At 42.3% G+C, this 16577-nt stretch overlaps 1 protein-coding gene across 1 annotated transcript in view; it reads right to left on the bottom strand.

Moving 5' to 3' along the window:
- LOC130247416 (meiosis inhibitor protein 1) overlaps window positions 1-16577 on the bottom strand; it is a 29425-nt gene that overhangs the window by 96 nt on the left and 12752 nt on the right. The window contains exons 16-28 of the mRNA XM_056480639.1: window positions 15638-15698; window positions 15459-15553; window positions 15039-15189; window positions 14688-14833; window positions 4586-4660; window positions 4144-4254; window positions 3646-3788; window positions 3485-3569; window positions 2641-2813; window positions 2144-2225; window positions 894-997; window positions 674-805; window positions 441-544 (exon numbers count right to left, since the gene is read on the bottom strand). Coding sequence (XP_056336614.1) covers window positions 441-544; window positions 674-805; window positions 894-997; window positions 2144-2225; window positions 2641-2813; window positions 3485-3569; window positions 3646-3788; window positions 4144-4254; window positions 4586-4660; window positions 14688-14833; window positions 15039-15189; window positions 15459-15553; window positions 15638-15698 — 1462 coding nt within the window. The remainder of the gene's footprint in view (window positions 1-440; window positions 545-673; window positions 806-893; window positions 998-2143; window positions 2226-2640; window positions 2814-3484; window positions 3570-3645; window positions 3789-4143; window positions 4255-4585; window positions 4661-14687; window positions 14834-15038; window positions 15190-15458; window positions 15554-15637; window positions 15699-16577) is intronic.

The following is a 16577-nucleotide window of genomic DNA, read 5'->3' as shown; positions in this document are numbered from 1 at the left end:
GTGTCTGTGTGTTAGTGTGTGTGTGTTACAGAGAAAGAGAGAGTGTGTGTATATGTGTCTGTGTGTTAGTGTGAGATTGTGAAGTCAGAGAGACAGATGGAGACACGACCTACACGACTGACACACAGTGAGTTAAGGACACACACACCGCTCAGACATGGAGATGTGTCTGTGCATGAGTGTGTAGTGTGTTTGTTTGAGTGTGAGAACGAGTGTGTATAAGTGAGAGTGTGTAAGTGCGTGTTTGAGTCTAAGTGTGTATGTGGGTAGGAGTTTTTGTGTGTGAGCACATGTACATGTGTGTGTGACTGTGCTCATCTGTGTAAGAGCGTGACTAAGAGTGTGTTGTGTGTGTGCGCAGGAGAGTGTCTATGTGTAAGATCGTGTTGTGTGTGAATGTGTGTCTGCGCATATGTGAGTGTGTGTGTGTGTAAGGATACAGCAAGCGTCTGCTGGAGGTCTCGCTGGGAGGAAGTTGTGTGAGTGACTCCACTAAAGCCTCCATCTTTATCCTCAGATCATCAGGAGGAGAACGAGCACAACACTACATGCACACACACACATGCACACACACACATGCACACACAGGCCATGTGATAGGCCATTCAGATCTCAGAATAATGACACACTGTGTGTGTGTGTGTGTGTGTGTGTGTGTGTGTGAAATACCCACCTGTGTGAGCATCAGTCTCAGTGTGTGTTTTCTGTCATCAGTCAGGTTTGTCACTCCTCGTTTCTCCACCTCTTCACACACACTCTCAACCTCAGTCCACCACTGTGAGACGCCACGGCTGAAACACACCAGCTACACACACACACACAGTTCAATCCGCAGAAAATAGTTAAAGTCTGTGTTTTTGTGTATATGGTGTGTGTGTGTGTGTGTGTGTTACCAGTGTGAGCAGCTGCAGTACAGCAGGTCTCAGTCTTTCATCACTGGACAGCAAAGAGAAGAGCAGGAACCGAGTCCACGGCTGACGACACACCATCTGCTCAACTACACACACACACACACACACACGCACACACACACACACACACACATGCAGAAGTCTTCAGAACTAGTGAGTCCATTAGTGTGCACTATACATTAGTGAAGAGCTTTCTGCATAGTGAGCATGTCAGTCCCTCAGTAGTGAGCATGTCTGTTCCTTAGCAGTGTGCATGTCAGTCCCTTAGTAGTGAGCCACCAGCAGTGAGCACGTCTGGTCCTTAGCAGTGAGCATGTCAGTCCCTCAGTAGTGAGCCACCAGCAGTGAACACGTCTGTTCCTTAGCATTGTGCATGTCAGTCCCTCAGTAGTGAGCACGTCTGTTCCTTAGCATTGTGCATGTCAGTCCCTCAGTAGTGAGCACGTCTGTTCCTTAGCATTGTGCATGTCAGTCCCTCAGTAGTGAGCCACCAGCAGTGAGCATGTCTGTTCCTCAGCATTGTGCATGTCAGTCCCTCAGTAGTGAGCCACCAGCAGTGAGCACGTCTGGTCCTTAGCAGTGAGCATGTCAGTCCCTCAGTAGTGAGCCACCAGCAGTGAACACGTCTGTTCCTTAGCATTGTGCATGTCAGTCCGTCAGTAGTGAGCCCTCAGTAGTGAGCATGTCTGTTCCTTAGCATTGTGCATGTCAGTCCCTCAGTAGTGAGCCACCAGCAGTGAGCATGTCTGTTCCTCAGCATTGTGCATGTCAGTCCCTCAGTAGTGAGCCCTCAGTAGTGAGCATGTCTGTTCCTCAGCATTGTGCATGTCAGTCCCTCAGTAGTGAGCCACCAACAGTGAGCACGTCTGTTCCTAAGCATTGTGCATGTCAGTCCCTCAGTAGTGAGCCACCAGCAGTGAGCACGTCTGTTCCTAAGCAGTGTGCATGTCAGTCCCTCAGTAGTGAGCCACCAGCAGTGAGCACATCTGTTCCTAAACAGTGTGTATGTCAGTCCCTCTGTAATGAGCCCTCAGCAGTGAGCATGTCTGTCCCACAGCAAGTGAGCCCTCAGCATTGTGCATCTCAGTCCCTCAGCAGTGTGCATGTCAGTCCCTCTGTAATGAGCCCTCAGCAGTGAGCATGTCTGTCCCTCAGCAAGTGAGCCCTCAGCATTGTGCATTTCAGTCCCTCAGCAGTGTGCATGTCAGTCCCTCAGTAGTGAGGATCGGTACCGTAGTCAGGGTTCCTCCTGCGCAGGAAGTCCATCAGAGACTTCAGACAGTTCACAGCAGCGCTGACCATCAGATCCTGCTTCTGCACACACACACACACACACACACACACACACACACACACACATTAAATACTACTCAATACTGAATTACACTACACAACAGACACTTGTAATGTGCCCTGTGTGTGTGTGTGTAGGTGCATGTATAAGTGTGTAACTGTGAGATGTGTGTGTTTGTGTATGTATCTATGTGATGTGGGTGGTGTATGTAGCATGTGTGTAAATGTGTCAGTGTGTGCGTCTGTGATGCGTGTGTGTTTGTGTCTAATGTGAGTGTGTAATGTGTATAGCAATCATACACATTACATGTGTGTGATTGTTTTTGACAATAAATTGAGTTAGTTTGTATAACTGTGTGATGTCGATGAGTGTAAGTGTGTTTGCGTGTTTATGTGAGTGTGTGTGTAACTGTAATGTGTGTGTGTGTGTGTATACCGTTAGCATAAGCGTGCTGAGAGCCGTGATGAGGCTGTTAGCGCCGCTGTGTCCGAGCGGGTGCAGAGCGCCATCAGCTGCTGGCAGGGGTCTCTGCAGCACTGCGTCACACACACACACCAGCGCAGACTCGTCCACATCCAAACACACCTGCACGAAGCGCACGCTGCACACTACACACACACATCAGTCTTTTAATCCGATATTGGAGCGCTTCTAACATTAACACGCTTAGCTCGTCTAATTAATTTAATTAAGTAAAGTGTGTGTGTGTGTGTGTGTGTATGAGTGTGTGCAATAAATAGTGTGAACAAATATGTGTAGGTGTATGAGTGAGTGTGTGTGCTTTAAATAGTATAAGTGAGTGTGTGTGTGTATCAGTGAGTGTGTATATGCATGTGTATGAGTGAGTGTATTTGTGTGTGTGGGAGTGTATGTACGAGTGAGTGAGTGTATTTGTGTGTGTGGGAGTGTATATGAGTTTGTGTGTGTGTGTATGAGTGAGTGTGTGCATAAGTAAGTGTATTTGTGTGTGTGGTAGTGTATGAGTGACTGTGTGCATGAGTGAGTGTATTTGTGTATGTGGGAGTTAATAGAAGTATGTAAGTATGTGTGTGTGTGAGTGCATGAGTGAGTATTTGTGTGTGTGGGAGTGTTTGTGTGTGTGTGTGTGTGTATGTGAGTGTATTCGTGTGGGAGTGTTAGTGTGTGAGTGAATCTGAGAGACGGTGTTAAATAGTGTGAGCGACTGATTGTGTGTTTGAGTGTGCTTTTAAGTGTGTATGTTTGCATACGTTTGTGTGTGTGTGATGAATGTGAGTAAGTGACTGTGTGTGTGTCTCACTGAGCATCAATGTGTCCGTCTGCTTCTTACTGAAGGTCAGTCGTCTCAGAATCTGATGAAGATCTACCCTGACGCTCCTCTGCACCTTCAACACACACACACACACACCTCTGTAAGCTGTTATACTGACACACACACACGCGCACACACTCGTGTCTCACCTGAGCGGAGTGTGTGTGCTGCAGCAGCATGAGGGAAGAGAGCAGGAGCAGTGAGGAGCAGCTCAGTGATGATGATGATGATGAAGATAACAGCTCTTCCAGCAGCTCCATCAGTCTGACATTACCCAGCAGCAGACACACCGCTGACACACACACACACACACACAAACGTTGGTATTGGCGGTTTATGAGGACTCCATATGTGTAATATAGTTTATTTATACAGTAAATCTGCTTATTATACGCCCCCTAACCCTAACCCCACCCTCACAGCACACCTGTGCACAACACTGAATGTCAAAGACCCCGATGAGCACGATTCTAAACAGTTTGAATTATGGGGACACAAAGCATGTCCCTTTAAACCACCTCAACATCACACCTGTCATACTCAAGACAATACACAGATGTGTCCTCATAAATCACTTAAACAAACACACACTCATCAGGTTATTAATCTGAGCTTTCATGTGGAGTGTGTTGTGATGTGTGTGTTACCTCGGTCTGTGGCGTGTGATGGACACACACACAGGAAGCAGTACAGGAAGTTGAAGACAGACAGAAGCAGCTCAGGGTTGGTGGAATTCAGTTTTGCTACCAGATTACTGACTACAGACACACACACACACGCACACTTGATGAACACAACATAATAGCATCTGTGTGTAGTCAGTGTGTCCACTCTGACTGTTTGCTTGTGTGTGTGTGTGTGTGTCGTACTGTGGTACAGCAGTGTGTAGTGTGTCCGCTCTGATTGTGTGTGTGTGTCGTACTGTGGTACAGCAGTGTGTAGTCAGTGTGTCCGCTCTGATTGTGTGTGTGTGTCGTACTGTGGTACAACAGTGTGTAGTTAGTGTGTCCGCTCTGATTGTGTATGTCGTACTGTGGTACAGCAGTGTGTAGTCAGTGTGTCCACTCTGATTGTGTGTGTGTGTCGTACTGTGGTACAGCAGTGTGTAGTCAGTGTGTCCGCTCTGCATCATACACAGCAGCTCCAGCAGCACAGTCAGCACATCTGAAACACAGCAGAGAGGCGGGGTTTCATTATATCTTTATATAATAATAGACGTCTGAGTATTTCAGAAATTGCTGATCTACTGGGATTTTCACGCACAACCATCTCTAGGGTTTACAGAGAATTGTCCAAAAAAGAGAAAATATTCAGTAGCCGCGTTTCCACTATCGCCCCTAAAGCGAGCGAGCTACGGCCAGTCGCGTTTTCACTGTCACTTCCGGGGCCTGATCGGGCCAAAGCGGTGCTTTCTCTGGGACAGCGGCCGGCCTTTTATCGGCCCATCGAATACCTTGGACATGCCATCATTACACTAGTTTTCAGATCGCACACGAGTCTATGTGGCAATAAATAAATAAATAAGGGAAAGAAAACATACAGCTGGTCAGTTTAAGATAGGCTTTTCCATAAAACACAATCCTGGGGTCTTCTGCTTATGATCGCCCTTATGTTCCCCTTTTAAATGTAAGGCTGTTGCATAAAATAATAACGGTTTAATTTAAAAGTGACTTTTCTTTGCTGTGTCCTCGATGTTTCAATAACACTTACACCACTTTACATTACATACACACACTTTACATACACTTTACACCATATTAAAGACACAGCAGCCAGTAAAGGTTATCGAGAGTTTTTGTCATGTGTTCGTGCATATGTGCGCATTTAAATCCATGTGTGTGTGTGAGAGACCGGGTAAAAGGGCGCTTGCTTGACAGCTCTGTTGATGACGCGAGCAGCTTTTTTCTTTTATTTATTTTGAAGGTAATCCACAATATGAACACAACAGAAAGACATAAAACTTTACAAATTACGTGTCCACTTTTATAGACTCAAAACAATAGTGTCATATCTTGATAAAATAGCCTAAACTATATTGAAATAATTTAAAGAATTATATCTAATAAAATCACATTAAATAAACCAATATAAAACAAACAAAAATGTTAACAATGTAGGTATATACAATACATAACAAACAAATACACTTGCTGCTATTGCACTGCTGGTTAGCCCTAAACTGCATTGCGTTGCCTTGTACTTGTGTAATGACAATAAAGTTGAATCTAATCTAATCTAATAAATTAAACCGTTGTAAAGCCATTTTACACTTTCCCTTTACAAAGGCCTGTCTGAAAAAAAGATTTTAGATGTTTTCTAACAACAATAAACACCAGAGGAGGTTTGTAATATTATTTATAAAGTATATGGATACGATGATGTTAATCAAATCTTGCAAACAGAGCATTATTGAGTGAGTGAAAGCAGAAACGACCATCTTTTCTGTGACTCAGTCCTGCGCAGCACCGCTTTACAAACGCATTGGGGAAAACTGCAAATACAAAATGTGTTTATGTTTTTATATGACGTAGTAAAATTGAAAATAAATTTTTTAAATGTAGAGCTTTATTAGTGAATAGCTGCTGAGCAACGAAATAAAAGCTATATTTAATTACTTGCTCTTAAGTGCTGAAACACTTAACACTTTCCTTTACTTAAGATCACAGAGTAATATGCAACATCCTTAAATAAGGGGGAATTACCTATTAAGTGTCATATAGCTTTAAGTCTCTCCCGAGCATTTGGGCTGAATGTTTGACGACGTCTATCAAAACGAGGATGTTATAAAATACATTTAATATCGAGTTATTACTGCATAATATCTGTGGTTTTATATTACAGATGGGTCAGCTCACTGCGCTGGGTCCCTCCGTTAGTGGTGAGACCACTCGATGTACGATGCCAGTCGGTCGGTGAGTGAACAAAGATAATGAATGAAAATACACAGGCCTGTGCGTTGCGTATAGACATAACGTAATGTTATACAGCAACGTGTCATTTGTTTGTTTTGGTTGTCTTCATTTTAATCATTTCGTGGTGATGTGATAGTGTGCTTTATCTGCCTGATTCCCGCTGTAGTGGGCGGGTTGTGTGACGTTTGACTTAGGGCACGTTCTGGGGGCGGGGTTTGCGTGACGCGCTGCGAGCTACTAGCCCGACAGTGGAAACGCGACATGATTTCGGCCGACACTTCATTACTCAAGCTCCTGGGCGGCAGAAGACCACAGCGGGTGCCACTCCTGTCAGCTAAGAACAGGAAACTGAGGCTACAATTCACACAGGGTCACCAAATTGGACAATAGAAGATTGGAGAAATGTTGCCTGATGAGTCACACCTCCAGGCTTTGCACACTGGACGAACGCTTTCAATTTTTGGGAATACTATCATGTTTTTAATGTAAAGCTCTACACATGGCGCTCTGTGGAATCTGCCCAAAATATGCAGGAAAAATGTGGCGATAAAAGAAATGTCAAGATTTTGCAACATTTGCGTGATTTTGTGTTAAATTCAGTGATCGAGAATTGTGAAATCGTGGAGGGTCTGTTTATTTCAGCACAAGTTTTTTGCATTTTTCCCTTACTGTAATGTTGCTAAATCATTAAAAGTGTCTCATTATAAGCCATGAAAGCAAAGCCGTCTTTACGAGGAGAATCAGCACATTACACACCCTGACTTTCCAAGAGTTCACACTTAGATGATGATTGATTGTAAAGTGTGTTTAGCATTCTGTCCCGGGAGAGAGCCTTGAGCTCAGAAGATCCTCAAGCCCTGGGCTCCCTACCGTTTGAAGAATGAGAGGGGAGTTTGAGTTCAGGTACATCTCGATGACCTCCTCTGTTTGTTTATGGCTAATGACAAGTTGGGAATTGCTATGGAGATATATACTGCTGACTAAGTGCTCATCTATAGTGCCAATTTGATTTGATCAATTCACTTATGTTGCATGTCTTTGGATGGTGGGAGGAAAGTGAGGAACTTAGGAAACCCACACGAGCATGAAGAGAACATGTAAACACTGCACAACGTCAACTGGCTTGGTAAGAACTTTAACTAGTGACCTTATTGCTGTGAGGCTAACCACTGGGCCGCCATGCCACCATATCTAGGAAAAGGGAGGAGGAGTAGGGATGGAAGGGGGGATTCTTCAAGACGAAGATACAGAGGTAAGAAACTCTGGTTATTTATGGTGAGTTAGGAATCATCTGATTGGTGCATTATGTGTTAGCTAATGCGGGACCCGCCGTGGTCAATCATAAGCATGTGATTCTCTTGAAATTAGTTTATAAATAAACCACACTAAGAAGAAAAAGACACAAGACTGTGTCCTCATAGAACTCAATAAGAGGAAGAAGAGCAGTCCCATAAAGCATTGTGAAAAACAAAATTTGACATTTTTTATTTAAAAAATTTATATGAAATTATAGAAGTAAACATTCTAAAACTTTCTTCAAAATCCCAAGAAATATTTGTAATGCAAAAAGTTTTGACTGCATGGTGTGGAAACTATAATTGGATGTTGAGATGATTTGAGGAGAGCTGAATGTGAGTGTGCCTGTTAGAGCCATATTTACACAACCTGACTAAGTCTTGCCGTCGATCTCAGTTGTAAGAGAAAGAAATAATAACTTGACTTCTAGTTGATCATTTGAAAAAGTGGCAGAAGGTAGATTTTTCTGATGAATCATTTGTTGAACTGAGTCTCAATCATCACAAGACTGCAGAAGACCTACTGGAACCTGCATGGATCCAAGATTCTCAAAGAAATCAGTCAAGTTTGGTGTAGGAAAAATCATGGTTTGGGGTTATATTCAGTATGGGGGTGTGCGAGAGATCTGCAGAGTGGATGGCAACATCAACAACTTGAGGTATCAAGACATTCGTGCTGCCCATTACATTACAAACCACAGGAGAGGGCAAATTCTTCAGCAAGATAGCGCTCCTTCTCATACTTCAACCTCCACATCAAAGTTCCTGAAAGCAAAGAAGGTCAAGGTGCTCCAGGACTGGCCTACCCAGTCACCAGTTGTGAACATTATTGAGCATGTCTGGGCTAAGATAGAGGAGGAGGCATTGAAGATGAATCCAAAGAATCTTGATGAACTCTGGGAGTCCTGCAAGAACGCTTTCTTTGCCATTCCAGATGACTTGATTTGAGTCATTGCAGAGATGTATGGATGCAGTCTTCCAAGCTCATGATGGAGTCAGACACAATATTCATTCTGTTTCCACTGCAGCATGACTTTATATTCTATACTGGACATTATTTCTGTTCAGTGACAAGACTTTTGTCTGAGCAAAGTCAGACCTTACTGTCCTAATTAAATAATTCAAAATCAAGGCATGATCATATTTTATTTTGGTAAAATAAGCGTAATCTAGAGGTCTTTACCTTTCATATAAGCCACTTCTAATACCAAATGATCAACTAGAAGTCATGGTATTATTTGTTGCTCCTAAAACTTGGATAGGCGATAGCACTTTTGTCAGGTAGTGTATTATGCAAATTTGATCATATTTCAGTATGGTTAAAAAGATTGTTTGACTGCATTTGCACTGTTTACAATCATAAGAATGTTTACATGCTTTAATTATATCTGCGTGTATTGATGACTGATGTCATATCCGGCTGGTGAGCCGAGCGAGAGGAGTGATAAAGGTTTTGACCGTATGGTGTTTAAAGATTGTTCATTCCTTGAAGAGCCAATGAAAATAAATATGAGGGCGTGGATGAGTCTGTCTCGTCACACGGAAAAGGATGGTACATTACAAGCTTGAATAATGGAGTGTAATTACAGTGTGTATGTGAGACCTGTGTGTGTGTCTTTCTGCAAGACGCTGAGCAGAAGCAGCCTCATCTGCACACAGAGCTCAGGGCTCCTGCTGATAATGATGCTGCTGTCGGCCGACTGGAGGAAACACTGCAACACACACACAGCTGACACACTCGCTGAGGAGGAGGAATCACACGCTACTGTCTGAACACACACACACAAACACAGATATTTAACACACTCACAGCTGAAGATATAACAGATATCTATTGAAATAGATATAACGGTTACATGTCTTACAAGACGATCAAATCCATATTCTATTAATTGTGTTTGTGAAACTCTTAAGGTTGAGTTTTACCAACATTAGATTATACGTAGAGAAATGACAGTTAAGGGGCTTTATGTAATATGTAGCAGTATGCGCTTATTTTACGTGGACGCCATTTTAAAAAAACTAAAGTGAGGCTGCTGTGGGAAGAAACGTGATCGGAAATCGGGCCCGATCACGCGGTTTCAGACTCCATCGGATTCGAACGTTGCCTACCGATCAGAACTCGGTTATATATGTGTATATCTCACACATCTATAGTTATGCGGAGGCACAGAGTTAGATCTCTTTCTTGACTTCACACAGAAACAGCAACGCATGCGGCATGACATCACTTTGTTGCAGAGGCGGCAAAGTAGAACATGAAAGCAGCTTGAAGCGAAAGGCGCGAGTATGTCTGCGTTCTGAAGGTATTATAAAGTTAATGACGACAACATTGCCATAGCAAACTGTGAGATATGTAAACTTGGCATTTCAAGAGGTGGAAAGGAAAAGGCTACATTTAACACAACAAACCTGATAAGACACCTCAAAAACAAACGTAAAACCTCGATTTGAAATGCCGTCTTGCCACTATTTCACAGAGAAAGCTCTGCCAGCCCTTTATAAGAAGATTTCTGACAAACTACTTGTCCTGTTATAAGATGTACCCCATGTTTCGTTCACCACAGACATATGGAGTTCGTCCATGGCTCCCATGTCTCTACGAAGCCTTTATGTATTATAAAAGTATCAGATCGAGTTTTGGTATCGGTAGATACTCAAAATCAGATGACTTGGAGGCAAAGAAAATAAAAAGATATGGTGTAGACATCACTTTAATATCATTCAGTTTAATTTAAATAATTAAAAGCATATTAGGCATTAAACAAAATCACAATCTCTTTAAGAGTAATACGCTTAAGTGTCCTCCTAGGCTTTAGTTCATGGCACCAGGTAAACACTGTGGGGACGCTTCCCTGCTTCAGCCTTTGTAACCCGGTGAGTGATAAAATAATGCGGTCCTCTGGAGCACACACTCGTGTTGTAAGTAAAAGTGTTGTCATGGTACTGAAATTTTAAAAACGTCCATTTCCCGCTAACATTTAAGCACCACTGAGCACATTCTTAAACAGCTGGTTTGCCATTGTGCTCACCAGTGCTCAACAGAATTGACTGTGATTGGCTGTGAAGGTCATCAGTTCACCGCTTTTCACAGAGTGCAAACTCAAATACAAGGACACTGGAGCGTTTTAAAGCCGTGAAGATCAGCCGATTGCTCGTCTGTGTTTGCACTCGGTAAACAGCGCTGAGTTCAGTGAACTGATGACCTTCACGGCCAATCAGTCATTTCTGTTGAGCACTGGTGAATACTATGTCAAATCAGCGGTGTTTAAGAACACGCTCAACAGTGCTTAGCGGGAAATTGAGTTTTTTTTTTTATTTCAGTATCAAAATTCAGTATCGTGACTGGTCTAATGTATTTGGGAAAGATAACTAACTAGAAAGTTAGCTACCTAGTGCCATTTCACTTAACTTGGCTGAAAATGTGGTCCGATATCCCTTTTTATTTTCACTATTCATTCAGAACGGACCATCGGGTCACTCGGAAGGCGGTGAAATGATAAATTTGTGTCACTTTCTCTTTGCTGATAAGATATACAACCAGGTACACAACATTCCTGTGTGATTCCAGGCGATACTTCTGGGTTTCTTCCCACCGCAGCCTCGATTTCACTTTGAAAATGGTGGCTGTGTGAAATCAGTCTATACTTAAGAGTTTCTATAAGTGAAGCGTCACAGAACACACTGAATTTTCATATGAACTGACATAATTCTGACACGTGAATTGGAGACTTGCTGCCCTGAATTAAGATCTTTTATAGACCTACGAAAACCCTGGTATTGTGTGTGTGTGTGTGTCACCAGAGTGGCCATCAGTGCTGGTGGGTGTGTGTGCAGCAGCTCCAGCAGCTCCTTGTCCTCCTCTTCAGATGTGTGCTTGAGTCGCTCTGCTAATGCTAGCGCACCAAAACGCTCCGTCAGCTCAGTGTGCGAGAAGAGGAAGTGCAGGACAGAGATAGGTAGAGAGCAAGAGAAGAGCGCAGGACAGGAGGACAGAGCTGCACTCAGCACGCTCACTGACACCTGCACACACACACACACAAACCCACACCATTACTACACACCAAATCTGCTACTGTTTCTATTTGAACAGTTTTCAGTGTTTGTTTTGTTTCTTATACCTTTATCAAAGTCAAATTGAAGCACTTTCCATTTTTAGTGTTTTTTTCAAATGACATTAACATACACATACACATACAACATCATCGCATTATAGATCAGATGCTATTGACCCTTTGCTAAGCTCCGCCCTCCATAGTTATTGTTGCTACGCCACACAAGCTTTCGTGCCTGGCACGGCTTTTACAATATGTATGCGCCGGTGTCAGACATTTCCAGGGATATAATTACTCATTTTTGGCGAACAGGTGAAATATCCGAGAAAGCCAGACAAAAAAGGACTGCAGTATGCATTACAGGGGTATATTCACAACTTAATAGACAACCGATTGGAAAATAATTCAATCAAAATTGAAGTTAGGTTAGCCTAGCCACCTCATACACTGACCATTCAACAGCTTAGTTCATGCACAGCAGGAGATGCATCACGTCTATTCGCGTCTTTGCATTGACTTAACATGTAAATCACTTGCGCTTGTTGCTTCTTCCGCATCTGGTGTGAACACAGCATTAGACACTAAACACTCAATATAGTGTACAACTAGGGCTGCACAACTCTGGCAAAAATGTGAATGACAATTTTTTTTGCTTAAAATCAAGATCACGATTTTTCTCAAGATTCTGTAGATGTAAAATAAAGGTTAATATGATTAGCCCATTATCATTGTTAATTCTCAAACATATGGTAAAACAAAAATAATATTAGGCCTGTGTGTAAGTCTACTGTTGCTTAAAATGCTAAATTTTGTATAACCATTATGGTGGACTTGAACAGACTTTCAATATGTCCTGTTTGGTAATTCACAGTAAAACGATGACATCAGAATACAACTATTCATAATTCTGAAGTTGATTTATTAAGTTTAAGACATGTGCTTGTCATCTGTCATTGACAACATTATTAGACCATTTGTTTTCACTGGTAAAATTAGAATTTTATCATTATCAGATTCCTTCTTGCATTAAATTTCTATTATATATAGGCTAGGGTTGTTATACTGACATAGTAAACATTTATTTTCACCCACAACACTTTGTGTTCGCTATGAAAGAAAAAAATATATCAAATGCTTGTCGTAATCATAACTCTAAAATGCCATATGATCATTTAAATGATGTGCGCACAGGTTTCACTTTCACCGAGTGCGACTCATGGCTGCGGTCACTGTGAGAAAAAAACCCATACATGCAAATCAAACCTCCCGCACGGCCCTCAAACGATCGCTCTGTGCAACAAACTGAATGTTTTTTACAACTTTATTACCTGTTATCCACAGCCTATGCAGCTTCTGTTCACTAAAGTAGGCGTCGTTTGCATGTACAGGCGCGTTCTCGGTGGTAAACAAACAGCTTGCGGTCAGCTCACGTGTGATTTTGCGACCGTGAATACATCATTACATGAAGACAGAAATGTCATTTTTGGGTGAATTATACCTTATAAATACAGTATGTGACACCATTTGAAGGTGTCAATGTTGCTGTAAAGACTTGTGCGACTGCCTTGCTTCTTTCCTGACCGTGAAAATATAATTGTCTGAATCGTAGAAAAGCTGAATTAAGATCATGCCTAGGGTCGAATCGAGATTGTGACCTTTTTTTGATTAATCGTGCAGCCCTATGTACAACCATACACATGTGGTCAGAACACAAATGAATCGCAGGTAATGAAGTGTTAAGCGTTTCTCCCAAAGAAAAGCCGGTCTAAGCAAAATGCTAGCAGGCATCTGTAGCTCCGACCTGTCTCTTTGTCCATTTCTGGTTACCCCCGGTTGGTGCGCAATCGAAATTGTAGGCCATTTTACCCCCGGTTGGCCACGCCCACTTGAAACTTCATTCGTGCTCTTCAGAAACCTATAGGTAGGCCCACACGGAATCTGCGCGTGCAGAATCCCACAGATTTTCGCAGATTTTTAGCCCATCTTTAATTCTGTTTATTTACTTGAGTAAATGTGTGTAAATCTATATTCAGTTTTTAAATTAATTTCAGTGATATTATTAAATAATATGAAAATGTTCATCTGATTTATGTACAATGCAGTTTGTACACTAATATTTTCTGTCTTTTAGTAGATTTATTATATGTGAGACTTGCTTTGTTTACCAAATAAAGAGCATCTAATTGGATTTGCATTTAAAACATTAAATAAAAGTTTAAAAGAGATTATTTTTTATTTCACATATTAAGGTTTTAGTTATGATACTTCCAAAATAATCTGGGATCTGGGAAATCACCAACAGATTTTTACCAAAATTCTCCGCAGAAATAGCAAAAATCGTCTGCAGATTCCGTCTGGCTCTACCTATAGACGTCACGAATACTACGTCCATATTTTTTAGTCTATGGTGTGAACTCTAACTGTAAAATAGCTTTAATAATGATGAGGTTTAAATAGATTTGAATCTGAATGCAGGTGCTCTTCAGTGGTTGACACACGGTAACAGACGGCCTTTCAAATCTATTACAATCGACCTGAATATCAATGAACTTCCCGAAGAGCTGAAATAGCAACTAGAAAAGTGTCAGACATTAGGAGTGTGTGTGTGTGTGTGTGTGTGTGTCTGAACGTGTTTTTGTGACATATCAGGACACAAATCTGTATAATGACATAGGTATGACACGGGTATTACAAAAAGGAGGTGAAATATGAGGACATTGGTGACGTCTTCATTTCTCAAAAAGCTTATAAATCCCACAGGATGAGTTTAATCAGAGAGTAAAGCTGCACACAGTCTCCTGTGATGGTTGGGTTTAGGGGTAGGGTGTGGTGAGGCCAATACAATATCCGGTTGGACAGTATAAAATGAATGGAAAACTATGTAATGTACCCACTTTTCACAAAAACAAATGTGTGTGTGTGTGTGCACAGCTGACCGTGTCGAGGCGTGGGCTGCTGTGTTGAGTGGCCGACAGCAGACACAGAGCTGAACTCAACACAGACGGAGGAAGAGTCTCCTGAACACATACGATGAAGCGCAGCACACAGGTGAACACTGCAGAGTCACTGAGAAACCTGCAGTCACATGACCAGCTCAATCACACACTGACACCATCACACACACTCAAACAGACCCTCGCACACACTTAGTGACACTTCTCATATAACATACACAAATACTCATGCACACACAAACAGACACGCAAACGCACACTCATGCACACAAAAACACTCTCGCCCATACACACTGACACATCTGACATAACACACACTCACATACCGGTCTCCGTGCAGCAGGGACAGGTGCATCAGGTAGATGAGGCAGTACTGACTGTTTCTGAGGGATTGTGGGATATCAGAGAGGACGGCCGGCCAATCAGACACACTGCAGCACAGAGACGGCAGAGACTCCTGCAGGACACACTGCACATCTGAACACACACACACACACACACACACTGGTTAGTCACAAGTTCTCTTTAAAGATTAAACAATCACACACGCTCACAACACAACAGGCCACGCCCACTTCTGCCATCTCCACTGTAGTAACCAGACACGCCTCTAAGTGCTGATTGGCTGAAGTGTGTTTTGAAGCTTAGTCTGACACTGTGGAAAAAGAGTTCTCCTAAAATGGCGTAGTACCGCTTTATGTTGTTTTTAGGTTTGCAGAACGTTAGGGGAACGTTGTGTGTGTTACCTGTCAGCTCATGGCTCAGTGTGTGTTCGTGTGCGATCAGACACATGCAGAGCTTTAAAAGAAAATCACAGCAGACCTGATTCACAGACACATTCCTGGAACACACACACACACACACACACGTTATTAACATGACTGGAACACACAGAGCAAGTATGATTGTGTGTGTGTGTTCTGACCTGTTCCCTGAGCACAGCTGAGCTTTCCTCTCCAGAGTCAGTCTGATGAATCCAGATGCAGCTGTCACACACACACACATACACAGTTAAACAGCTATCTTTATGGGGACTTCCCACAGATGTTATGTTATTAATCTGTATATTGTGTGTGAATATTCTGTCTGAGTAAAGTTTATCTGAAGTTATTGATGATTAGATATTATTGATGATTTGCAAACATCTTTTACAAAAATGAGAACTCAATCTATACACTCATATGAATACACTAATATCATCATTCATTTTCTTTTCGGCTTAGTCCCTTTATTATTCTGGGATCGCCACAGCAATGGCAAAGAAATGTTTTCCTTCATTCAACTGCATGTATTGCATATTGATATAAACTCACTGGCCACTTTATTAGGTACACCTTACCAGTACCGGGTTGGCAGTTCTTTTTGCCTTGAGAACAGCCTTAATCCTTCGTGTTATAGATTCAACAAGGTACTGGAAATATTCCTCAAGAGATTTTGGTCCATACTGACATGATAGCATCACCCTTTCCATCACATCCTAAAGGTGCTCTACTGGATTGAGTTCTGGTGACTGTGGAGGCCATTTGAGCACATTAAACTCATTTTTATGTTCAAGAAACCAGTCTGAGATTATTCACGCTTTATGATATGGCACGTTATCCTGTTGGAAGTAGCCATCAGAAGATGGAGACACTGTGGTCATAAAGTGATGGACATGGTCAGCAACAATACTCAGGTAGGCTGTGGTGTTGACACGATGCTCAATTGGTACTAATGAGCCCAGAGTGCGCCAAGAAAGTATCCCCCACACCATTACACCACCACCACCACCAGCCTGAACTGTGGATGCAAGGCAGGATGGATCAATGCTTTCATGTTGTTGACACCAAATTCTGACCCTACCATCCGAATGTCGCAGCAGAAAT

This window comes from Danio aesculapii, chromosome 20, assembly GCF_903798145.1.
Source record: "Danio aesculapii chromosome 20, fDanAes4.1, whole genome shotgun sequence".
NCBI lineage: Eukaryota > Metazoa > Chordata > Actinopteri > Cypriniformes > Danionidae > Danio > Danio aesculapii.
This window is presented reverse-complemented; position numbering and strand designations above follow the sequence as displayed.